At 36.7% G+C, this 12362-nt stretch overlaps 1 protein-coding gene across 1 annotated transcript in view; it reads left to right on the top strand.

Moving 5' to 3' along the window:
- The window catches only part of FAM227B (family with sequence similarity 227, member B), a 103168-nt gene that overhangs the window by 28663 nt on the left and 62143 nt on the right, over positions 1-12362 (top strand). The window contains exon 4 of the mRNA XM_006895326.1: positions 4425-4656. Within this exon, the coding sequence (XP_006895388.1) occupies positions 4425-4656 (232 nt within the window). The remainder of the gene's footprint in view (positions 1-4424; positions 4657-12362) is intronic.

Genomic DNA, 12362 nt, shown 5'->3' with positions numbered 1-12362 from the left:
TTTGTTGAATTTTGCAATTCCTACTTGGCTGAGATGATATCTCATAGTTGTTTTGATTTGCATCTCTCTTAGAGCTAGGGATTTTGAACATTTCTTCATGTGTTTGTTTCCATCTGAATGTCTTTGGTGAAGTGTCTGTTCATATCCTGTCTCCATTTTTCAATTGGGTTGTTTACCTTTATCTTGTTGTGGTGTCAACTTCTAACTTAAAGATTGACTGTTAAATATAATCTATCAGCACTACAGAGAAAAAAAGGTCTGGCGATGCACTTCTGTAAGATTGTAGTCAAGAAAACTCCATGGAGCGGTTAAACTCTGTAACACTTGGGATTGCCAGGAGTCAGAATCAACTCAAGGGCAGTAGGTTTGGTTTTTATTTATGTTTAAATATAGGCAGAATTTGCTGTGACTAAACTGTTGGCAGTGACATTTCAGAAATATGTATCTTAAAACATTTTTTGTTCTTTTTGTTTAAGTACCATTCTCAATGTTTAGGCAAAAGTTTTTGTTCCCTTTAGGAAGAAATAGAAAATGAAAACATTCTCATTTTATGAAGTTTATTTCAATCATTGTGCAGACCAAATATTTTGAAGTGCTTTTAGGAAAAGCTGTTTGTAACTATTTTGACTTAAATATTGATGGAAATAATGCTACAGCCAAACTATCATGTATAAGATATTTTTTTAAATGCCAAAGAGAAAAGATTACATTTAAGGAAACTGAAAAAAATAATTAGTAAGCCCTTTGACCTCTATGCCATTGTACCAATTCTTGTTATTTTTGTTGGTTGCCATCAAGACAGTTCTGAAGTCCAGAGTAGAACTATCCTGTGAAGCTCTCAAGATTGTGATCTTTAAAAAGGAGATCACCAGTCCTGATCATTCAAGACACCCCTGTGTGGGTTTAGACAACTAAGCTTGTAGCTAGTGAATGTTTGCTTACCCCATACACCACTCCTCTAGAAAGCTTGGGTGAAAACTATCAGTTCTAGCACCATGGAGTAGAAATTCCAGTTCAACTCTGTCACATGTGGAAATCTATTTCTCCTCTATCTCTCCTGCTGATGCTGCTGATGCTCTTGCTGTTGCTCTGTTCTCGATCCTGGTCTGTCTTAGTAGGAATCTATGGTGCAGTGGATGTGCTACACTCTCCACTTCTTTCTTGATGGTAGTGAGATTTCAATTTTCTACTGCTAATAAGCCTGGTGGGATGGCAAGATTAACCAGTCTCCCATTAGTTAATATGTACACCTTGTTCTCATGTTCCCATACAAAAGGGGCTATTCACCTCATTCACATATTTATATGGCCCCACTCAACCATGTGGTGAAAGTTCTGCCACATTACACAAACAAACTCAAGCTCTTTGCCCTCAAGTATTTACTCATATTTGACCCTCAATCCAGTAGGCTTCTGAGGCTATAAATTGCATGGGAGTAGACTGCCCACCTTTCATCTACAGAGCTGCTAGTGGATTCAGACTGCCAGAAGGATGTGGCCTTTGGGTTAATAGCACAGTTCCCTATGGACTACGCCACCACACAGTAACACCCTCTTTATATGTTGAAGGGAGCGTCTATATGTGCAGCTTCAATATATGACCCAGACCTGTATAGTACTTAGATCTCTATTGTGATTTTTCTGAAAGGATCAAAGATACTTTGTGATAGAGAAGATAGTTACTTCAATCCTACTATTTTCATTTGAGCAAGAGTTCTTATTCGCTTTATAGTTATTTAAGCAATAATCCATATTTGTTTACTTACATATTTTCATTTTTTTTACTTCTTGTTGTTTTGTTGTTATGTGCCATTGAGTTGCTTGCGACTCATATCGACCCTATGTACAACAGCCCTGAACTCTGTTCTGTCCTGTTCCAATCTCATTGTCTCTGACACACTCGTCCTGATTACCACAGTCACCGAATCAGTCCATGTCCTAGAGGGCCTTCCCCTCCTGCGCCTGTCCTCCACCCTCCCAAGCATGATGTCCTTCTCCAAGGACCAGTCTCTCCTTACAACATGACCAAAGTGTGTCGGATGAAGCCTCAGAATCCTTGCCTCCAAGGAGCAGCCTGGTTTTGCTTACTTAATATTAAATAAGTTATTCACGCTTGTAAATCTCTCATTATACAAAAACTGTAGAAAAAGAAACACTAACAAGTAGTTAGTCTCTTCTTTCTCTAACTCTAGTCATAATTTTTATGCTTTGCTATATGGCTCAATACTATCTTTTGGGACTTGGAATATGGGTAAAGATTTAAAATTAGTAAATTTCTGAAATATTCAGGGGAACCCTTTATCTATGTACTTTCCATCCTTTAGTTCTAGTTTTGCACTGGTATGTTATTTTATACACTTCTGCCATTATCAAGGTTTTAATTGTTACTGTTAAATTTAAATTTATGGCCAATTCATATTCTCCTATGCCTGATTTAAATAGGATAAATGTTTTCTAAGCGTTATCACTGAAGATGTAGTTCTATAGTGGAAGGTTTAGCTCTTCAGGTAATAGTGAATTTATATTCTAATTCTTTTGCCCTGTTGGAATATAAATGCATTTATTTCCTTTAAATTAGTATTTTCACTTGACTCTCGCTGTTGACTTTCCTCTCAGTAGTAATGACATTTTTTTTCTGAGAAACTTATCTGCCCTTTGGCTTCTTACATTCCCTAGATAGGCTACAAAATAGACTATTTAGACTATATTCTGTTCAAGGGATATCTGGTACAGACAAAATAGGAACAGAAGGAGGAGGGAATGTGGTTAGAGTGAGGCCAACATAATCAAATAGACTTCCCACCCAGCTGATTGTAACTGAGATCAGATAGTTAATCAGTTTACAATTAATTGCTATGGCAATTTAGAAATGTCCTAACAGTTTACCCTGGTTTTCAAGTAAATCACAAGCACTTACCCACCAGGATCCCACTTCCCCAAATTAACGGCTCACTCACAGGAGGACTACACTGAATTTTAAATACCAGGGCCCACCCACCAGATCCTGTTTGCCCACACAGAGGCTCCCCACTCAGCTGATTTTAAACAGAATCAGATATAGTTAATCAGTTTACACTTGATTTCTAACACAATTTAGAAATGTCCAGATTAACACCCTTGGTAAGAGCAGTAAAGAAATATGGAGATGCATTGCAATAGGGAAATCTGCAGTTAGGGACCTTTCTAAATTATTGAGGAGTAGTGATGTCAGTTTGAGGACTCAGATGCCTTTGATTAAGGCCATGGTCTTTCCTATTACTAGCTATGCATCTAAGACCTGGACAATGAATAGAAACGACAGAAAAAGAATTGATGCCTTTGAGCTGTCATGTAGGAGAAGAGCACTGAACATTCTATGGAGAGCCAAGAAAATGAATAAATATGTCTTGGAGAAGGTGAAGCCAGAGGGCTCTTTGAAGGCAAGAATGATGAGGCTTCTCCTAACATACCTTGGGCATATAACTAGGAGGTGCTATTCCTTGGAGAGGGACATGATGTTGGGAAGGGTGGAGGGTCGGCAAAAAAGAGGAAGATACTCAACCAGGTGAATTGATAAGGTGGACTCCTGTGTGCCCACAAGTGTGAGGATGGTACAGGACAGAACTGATGTCAGATCTTTTGTGCATAGGGTTGCTAAGAGTCATACTCAACTCAATGGCACCTAACAACAACAACAGCAGAACAACAACAATAGAAATGATTGTAAAAAATAAAATTTACATAAATGAAACTATATATAAACAAAGGTACAAAAGTGAGTGATTGTATAAAACACAATTTAAAAAATAATTTAGAATTAAATTATTTGATCCATCCCCCCCAAAAAAAGAAATATCTTGACAAATTGGTGAGCAATAGAATATTTTGGTAATTTCAAAAAAGCTCTGCTTCAAGATAATTCTTCATTATAGAGATGAATAAAATAACTTTTCCATGAAAAAAACTTGGTAAGTAACACCTTAATTAATTTATCAAAGTCCTCATGGCAGTTATGGATCAAATAAAATAATACACCATCAGATAAAATATTGTAAGAATATAACACCACTTCTCTAACAGCTAAACCGTCAATTTATGTAATTTTAATTATGAGAAAATATCAGATATGCTTAACTAAGGAATTCCTAATAATAATAATTAGTTTATAATTTCTAAAGGTTGCATTTAATAAAGGTCAAGGGAAAAGTTAAATTATTATAGACATAAAGAAAATAAAGAGACATGATGCCTATTTGACAAGGCATCAAATCAACAAATCTTTTAAAAAAACTTTATAAAGCATTTCAGTCTTTTTTCAAAATATAAAAATGTTAGTAAATAATGTTAGGGAATAAAATCTCAATCGTAGCTCATTTGGTTTAAATTTCTATTGTTCAAATAGATGAAAATTATTTAATTTGAATTCCCTATTTCTCATTTGTGCAGGATGATTGGCCAAAGGAAATGCATATAAGTCAAGATGAAAAATTGGAGCAGAGTCTAAACAATATAAAGGAAGATTGCACGTATATTTCAGTTTATACGCATTTATGGCAAAATGTCTCTCGTATATTTGAAGCAGTCTTGAACATGCAGTCAAGAATAGAAGAATGTTCATCTGTTTTGAAAAGCCATGCATCCAGATTGTTTGATTGGGGTGACATGATCTTGCCAACAAGTAAGCCTTATTTCATTATGAGGGATATGTATGTGTGTTATGTGCACATATATTTGTGTATTCTTATAAAGAGTGAAATTATAGGTATGAAAAAATATTAAAATATAAAGTCTATTTTATTTTAAAGGCTATTTATTCAGAACGGACTGATAAATATAATCTCATTGAACTTGAACATTTATCTGGAAAGATTAATGTTAATAGAACAAAACCTAGAGCAGAACTTGATTAAACTGAACCTGGAGGTAGCAGGATAGCAGATAAAGAAACTGACAAGCCAAAATCTGAGCTGCAGCAGTAGATTCCCACAACAGATTGTATTAGAGACAAACAAGTCAAGAAAGATCATGATAGGATGGTGGATGTAAGGACAGACAGAGGTGACTTTATGCCCAACAGATGAAACACTACCAGGTCTTGAAGCATCCTAAAAATCACTGACATTTTCAAGTTCATCACTATAGCTAACATCACTTTTCCTGCAGCCATTGATCCCCCTGATAATATTTCCTATGCAAGCAAATCAGACAATGTTATGTTTTGACTAATAATATTTTTATTGTCTTAATTTTGGAAATAGATCACCAAGCGTTTTTCCCAGTCTTAGTGGGGAAGCTCAGCTAAGGCACTCTCCACTGTGAGTGACCCTGCTGGTATTTGAAGTAGTGGTGGCATAGTTTCCAGCATCACTGCAACATGCATGCTATCACAGTAGGACAAGTTGATAATTTAGTAACATTAATTATGTGCAGGATAAGTCCTGCTTTTCAACCATCACCATTATCCATTTCCAAATTTCTTCATCACCCTTACCAAAAAGTAACTTGTCCCCTTCCCCTTTTGTCCCCTTCAACTAACCACATATAAATTTTGGTCTGTTCAAAATATTTCATATAAGAAGAATCATACAGTACCTGCCCTTTTGCGACTTCACATAGTGTCTTCTAGGTTCATCCACGTTGTAGTATACCTTGGGCTTCATTTTCTTTATGACTGAATATTCTACGTATGTCCTGCATTTTATTTATCCATTCATTTGTTGATAGTCATTTAGGCTGTTTAAATTTTTTATATTGTAAATAGTTTTACAATGAACATTTATATACAAGTTCTTGATTGAGTCTCTGTTTTCAGTTCTTTTGAGTCTATAACCAGCAGTGGAAATGCTGAGTCATATGGTAAAGCACGTTTCACTTTTTTTGAGGAATCACCAAACCATTTTCCACAGTGACTGTACCATTTTACAGTCCAATAACAATGGATAAGGGCTTCAATTTCTATGCATCCTTCCCAACACCTGTTGCTTTCTGTTTTCTGGTTTTTTTTTTATCATAGCCATCTTGGAAGTATGAAGTGAATTTTACATTGCTGTTTTGATTTGCTTTTATCTTACGATTAATGACATTGAGGAGGAAGCAGTAGCAGAATTCTAGATTCCATGCAGAAAGTTCAGGTTCAGTTTCCAGCTAATGAATCTCAAGTGTAGTGATGGCCAGTTTGTCGGTGGAGTATTGCCTACTCCTGTGGTGTTAGTAGGTTTCAATGGAGCTTCCAGCTTAGATTGGGAAGAGAGGTTTTGTGATCATCTTTCCAAAACTATAGTAGTCACTGCCCAGCCAATCATGGAAATGTATCATCATTCTGTTGTACACGAGTAACCATGAGTTACATGCCAGCTTATGGCAAGTAACAACAATGAATTCTTCATAATAACATGTAGACTAATGTTTGATCTGTTGGATCAAATAACTTAGCACAGTAATGTTGCCAAATAGACACATAAAAATTAACCATCACAAGTGGCAATGATGTCAGTATTGGAAATTGTAGCCTTGTCTTTGAACAATCAGTAGGTTTAACATGGGCCAGGCAAAATTAAAAGAACATTTTTAAAAAATAATTTGAAAAATATTTTTGAATTCTCTTTTAAAATTGGACATCTTTTGTGGAATTTCAGCCTTTTCTTAAATGAAGACTTACTGAAGTTTCTAGGACATTATTACCTATTTTTTCCTTTGCCTTTTATTCCCATCGCTTTTTCATAAATGTATTTAAGTAATTTGTTTAATTTTTCTTGCTCCTTCGAGCCTTATTAATCTTTGTATTCCCAGTGTATTACATAATGCTTGATGCGTTGTTCTATTGTTGTGTGCCCTTGAGTCAGAACACACCCATAGTTGATCCTCCAGCAGATTTTCAAAGGCAGCAAATTGCATGGGTAAAGATTGTCCATCCTTCTCCTATGGGGTAGCTGGCAGATGGTGGATTTGAACCATGTGCCTTTGGGATTGCAGTACAACTTCTTACCACTAGGTTATATTATGTTGTTGGGTGCCATGGGTTGGAACTGAATTACAGTTGACCCTCTAGCAGGTTTTCAGAGGCAGTAAATCACATAAGAGGAGATTTTCCATCCTTCTTCCACAGAGCAGCCAGAGCTGGTAGCTTTGAACCGAGTGCCTTTAAGATTTCAGCTCAGGTTCTTAGGCCACAAGAGCTCAAGCTATATTGTAGCCACTTAGTAAATGTAAGCATCCGGTATTGAACAACTGGTTGAGTAGTGATTTTTACTTCTTTTCAGAATCTGTGTAATTACCCCCTTATTTAATTTTGTTGATTAACATTTCTTATGTAGATTTAATTTATAGAAATTCAGTTCTTAGTCTTAATTGAATGTAATGAATAACCTTTAAATGATGGTATTAATTGTTCTTACAAAGTATCATTGTTGTTAAGTGCTGTTGACTCCCCTGTGACTCACATTGTTGTTTTGTACCATCAAGTCAGAACCAACCCATACTTGACCCTCCAGTGGTTTTTCAGAGGTACTTAATAGCACAGGAGATTACCCATAGTGATCCTATAAACAACAGCTCTGAAGTCTGCACTATTATGAATCAGTCTCATTGACTTTGACACACCTACCCCAATCAACCCAGTTACTGACTGTCTGTGTCAGCTGGGGCCTTCCTCTCCTGTGCTGTCTCTCCATCCTTTGGAGTATAATGTCCTTCTCCAAGGATGGGTTCCTCCTAGCCATGTGCCCAAAGTATATGAGATGGAGCCACAAAATCCTAGTTCCCAAGGTGAAACTTTGTTTTACACTTTCAAAGACAGACCTGCTTATTCTCTTTGCTGTCCCTGGTATGTTCAGTACTCCTCTCCAGTACCACAATTCAAAGGCATCAATTGCACAGCTCTTTGATGCATAGCAAGTAATTGCAAAGACCATGGCCTAGATCAGGAGCACTATAGCATCGTTGCTTCTCAGTACTCTGGAGAGGTCCCTGACTGCAAATTTTCCCAGTGCAATTCACTTTTTATGTATTCAAGAATTTAATTACCTACCACCAAGAGAGGATAAAATAGATGAATGGGACCTTCTAAGAATCAAATCCCTATGCACATTGAAAAACTTTTCCAACAGGGTAAAAAGGAAAACCACAGACTAGAAAAAAAATATTTTGTAATGACATGTCTGATAAGAGACTTATTTTTAAATAATCAAGCACTACAAGATAAAGGTAAACAACCCCATTGCAAAATGGGCACAGGACATGAAAAGACACTTCACGAAAGAAGATACTCAGATGGTGAACAAACACATAAAGAAATGTTCAAAATCCCTAGCTCTGTGAGAGATGCAAATTAAAACAACTATGAGGTATTATCTCAGCCCAGTAGGAAGAGCAAAATTAGCAGAGCGGCAAACGACAAATGCTGGTGAGGTTGTGAAGAAACTGGAACCCTTATTCATTGTTGGTGGGAGTATAAAATGGTGCAATCACTATGGAAGGCAGTATGGTGCTTTCTCAATGGAAATCCAAATTCTCTGTAAATGCTCATTAAAATTATTTAAAAAAATAAAGTATGTAGTAGAAGAGAAATAAAAGTTGGAAATAGAAATACCATTTGATCCAACAATTCCACTTCTGGGAATATATCCTAAAGAAACCAGAACTGCCACCCAAGCAAATATATGCAGACCTACGTTTATTACTGCTTTGTCCACAGTAGCAAAGAATTGGAAACACAAGTGTTGCTGTACAAATGAATGGATAGAGAAACTATGGTATAGTCACATAATGGAATACTACACAGCATTGAAAAACAAGGAGCTCATGAAATACTATACAAAATGGGTGACCCTGGAGGACATTATTTTTGGTGAAATATCTCAATCACAAAAGCACAAATAGTGCATAATGCCACTGTTATAAAACAGGACTGACATCAGTTTTAGGGAGAATTTAAGTAAAGAGGGGATAAATAATGTACACTGCATTGAAATAGATGAGAGAGAGAACTGTTTAAAAGGGATTAAGATTAGGTATTATTTGCGTGGCAAGAATCCAGAATAAGAGTTGTGTAGAAAAATGGACTGGGGGAGGGGGGATTTTATAACAATGAAAGAATTTTTTTTTCTTCTCAGAAGAGAAAAGGGAACTCAGCAGGGGGTTAGGGGGAGGAGAGGGCAAGGAGGAAAATGTGCAACAATGAATGAATGGAAATCCAAGTTCTGTATAATCTTTCATTAAAATATCAATTAAAAATAATTTCATTAGTTATATAATTATATATGTAAATCCTTTTGGGAGACTTTGATTTTTCTAATGGTAAATAAAATTACTTAAATATACTATTCTTAAATTGCTTTTGCTGTTGATTGCTATCAGTCAGGTATGACTCATAGTGACTCTATGAACAAAAGACCTACTGCCTTTTCATAACTTTTTTCATTTCTCCAAGTTCACAGAGTTTCCATAGGCATGTGGTATAGGAAGTAAATACCACTCCTGCTGCCAAACCTGTTTTATAACTGGAAGCTCCCCCAAACACTATCTACATTGGGAAACCATTATGACGTTAAAAACTCCAATGGCACAAGGTTCAGCGTCAAAGCAAGCCCAGGTTACTTCATACAGCACATTTACAAAAAATGATGTAAAAAATTGGAAGTGCCCCACCACAACAAGATAAAGATAAATAATCCAATAGAAAAATGGGCACAGTATATGAACAGACACTTCACCGAAGATGACATTCAGATGGCTAACAAGCACATGAAGAAATGTTCAAAATCTCTAGCTCTAAGAGAGATGCAAATCAAAACAACTATGAGGTAGCATCTCACCCCAGTCAGAATAGCAAAATTTAACAGAACAGCAAACAACAAATGCTGGCGAGGTTGTGGAGAAACTGGAACCCTTATTCACTGTTGGTGGAAGTGTAAAATGGTGCAACCACTGTGGAAGGCTGTATGGCACTTTCTCAAAAAGTTGCAAATAGAGATACCATTTGACCCAGCAATTCTGACATCCAAGCAGATATATGCACACCCATGTTTATCACGGCTTTGTTCACAATAGCAAGGATTTGGAATCAACCTAAGTGCTCATCAACAAACGAATGGATAGAGAAGCTGTGTTATATTCACACAATGGAATACTATGCTACCTTGAAAAACAGGGAACTCATGCAATATTATTAAAAATGGGTGACCCTAGAGGACATTATGCTGAGTGAAGTATCTCAGTCACAAAAGGACAAGTACTGCATATTGCCACTATTGTAAAGCAGGACTGACCTCGGGGTTGGGAGGAGACTGAGAAAGATGGGTTCAATAATGTATGCTTTATTGAAACAGATGAGGGAAAAAACCCTATTTAAGAGGGAAAATTATTAGGTATTTTTGTCATGACAAGAGTCCAGAGCAAAGGGTGCATAATGGAGTGGACGTGGGGGGAGGGATTGTAAAACAATGAAATAATTTTTCTTTTACTTCTCCAAGAGGGTAGTGTACTAGGGGGAGGGTTGGGAAGGGAAAAAGTGCAACAATGAATAAATGGAAATCTCTGTAAAAATGTCTCTGTAAATTTTCATTGAAATTAATAATAAAGTTTTTTAAAAAGTGTAAGTGCCTGCTTTTGCGGGGAAAAAAGAACAATAATGCACATCAAACATAACCCCAAAAATTTCCTTACGTGACCCCCATCAAGCTATGACCACCATCATCAAGATATGTCCACCATGAGACATTAGGAGCCAACTTGTAGAGTGGAGTCTCCAGGCCAGCCCTCAGACTCAGCCCTTCACTATGGGATTTAAAAGACACACCCTTAAGCAGGCCCCCACCCTTGTTACTACTCTTGTATTTTAAGCTTTATTACTGAAATTTTAACTTTGTTTTTTAAAACTATTTCTTTTCTAAATTGTGCACACTATGGTGGCTTAGCCCATAGAGGCTTGTGCTGCTACCCCAAAGGCCATTCCTCTCTGGGCAGTTAGTTTCACCAGCAGCTCTCTGGAAGAAAGATGGGCTGTCTCCTTCTGTGCATTTTAAGGCCTCAGAAAACCCAAGAGAGAGTCAACTCAAAATAGATTACAACTCAACAGCAATGAGTAGAAATGTAGAAATAAATTATCTTTGTAAAACAAGTTTTAAAAATCTACAAGTAAGCAGGGCTAAATGTAAATAATTCTGCTTGTATCTCCAGCATACTTAAAACTTTTAAAAAAATATTTATCATTGTAGTCAACACGTAAATATTGGAATTTGTTTTAAAGCTGAGGTTATCTGACTCTAAAGCTTTTGTAGTCTATCACTAGACCATACTGCACACCATTGTACTTGAGTTATTTAAGAAATAAGAACTTGCTCAATTAGGAAGGAATTAAAGTAAAACTTAAGAACAGAATATTGTAGATATTTTTCACCATTAATCTGTCAATTTGTCATACTTTTGTGACTTATGTTTTGCTATGATTATTGGAACTATGTCACCAGTATTTCAAGTGACAACAGGGTAACCCACAGGCCTTAGCAGAGCCTTTAGACTTAGCCTAGGAAGAAAGATCTGGTGACCTATTTAAAAATTTCAACCAGTGAAAACTTGTGAATAGCAGCAAAACATTATCTGATATACTGCCATCAGATGAGCCACTTGGGCTTGAAGACATTCAAAATACTACTGGATAAGAGTGATCTCCTTAATGAAATAGTTATTGTGAGGTGCTGTAGAGTCAACTATGACTCACAGCCACCCTATGAACAGATCTGAACCTTGCCCTATTCTGTGCTATCCTTAGTATCTCAAATGTGCTCATGTCTGTTGTTACAGTCACTTTGTGACCTCAATTTGTTGAGGTCTTCCTCTATTTTCTAGAACCTCTGCCTTTCCAAGCATGAAGTCCCCTTCCAATGACTGGCTCCTACTGGCAGCATCCCCAAACTATCTGAGACACAGCTTCACCATCTTTGATTCTAAGAATCACTCTGGTTGTACTTCTCTAACAGACTTATTATTTATTTTTTTTACAATCCATGGGATATTCAGTACTTATCTCCAGTAATGCAATATGAAACTGTCAATTCTTCTGTTGTTCTTGCTCAGTGCCCAATTATAAGATGAATTGTTGTTGTTATGTTTTGTCTAGTTGCCTGCAACTCATGGCGGCCCAATGTACAAAAGCTCAATGTACAATCCCATGCCAATCTTATTATCTCTGACAACTATTCCCATTACCCAAGTCACTGAATCAATCCATCTCATTGAGGGTCTTTCTCTCTTGCTCGCTCTCTCTGAACCCTCCCATGATGTTACTCTCCATGGACTGATCCAACCTTGTAATTTGTCCAAAGTATGTCAGACGAAGCTTCAGAATCCTTGCCTCCAAGGAGTAGACTGGTCTCACCCTCTCTAAGA

This window comes from Elephantulus edwardii, unplaced genomic scaffold (genome assembly GCF_000299155.1).
Source record: "Elephantulus edwardii isolate Elephantulus edwardi_28Jun2011 unplaced genomic scaffold, EleEdw1.0 scaffold00164, whole genome shotgun sequence".
NCBI lineage: Eukaryota > Metazoa > Chordata > Mammalia > Macroscelidea > Macroscelididae > Elephantulus > Elephantulus edwardii.
Note: the sequence above shows the minus strand (reverse complement) of the source record. Positions and strands in the feature narration are given on the sequence as shown.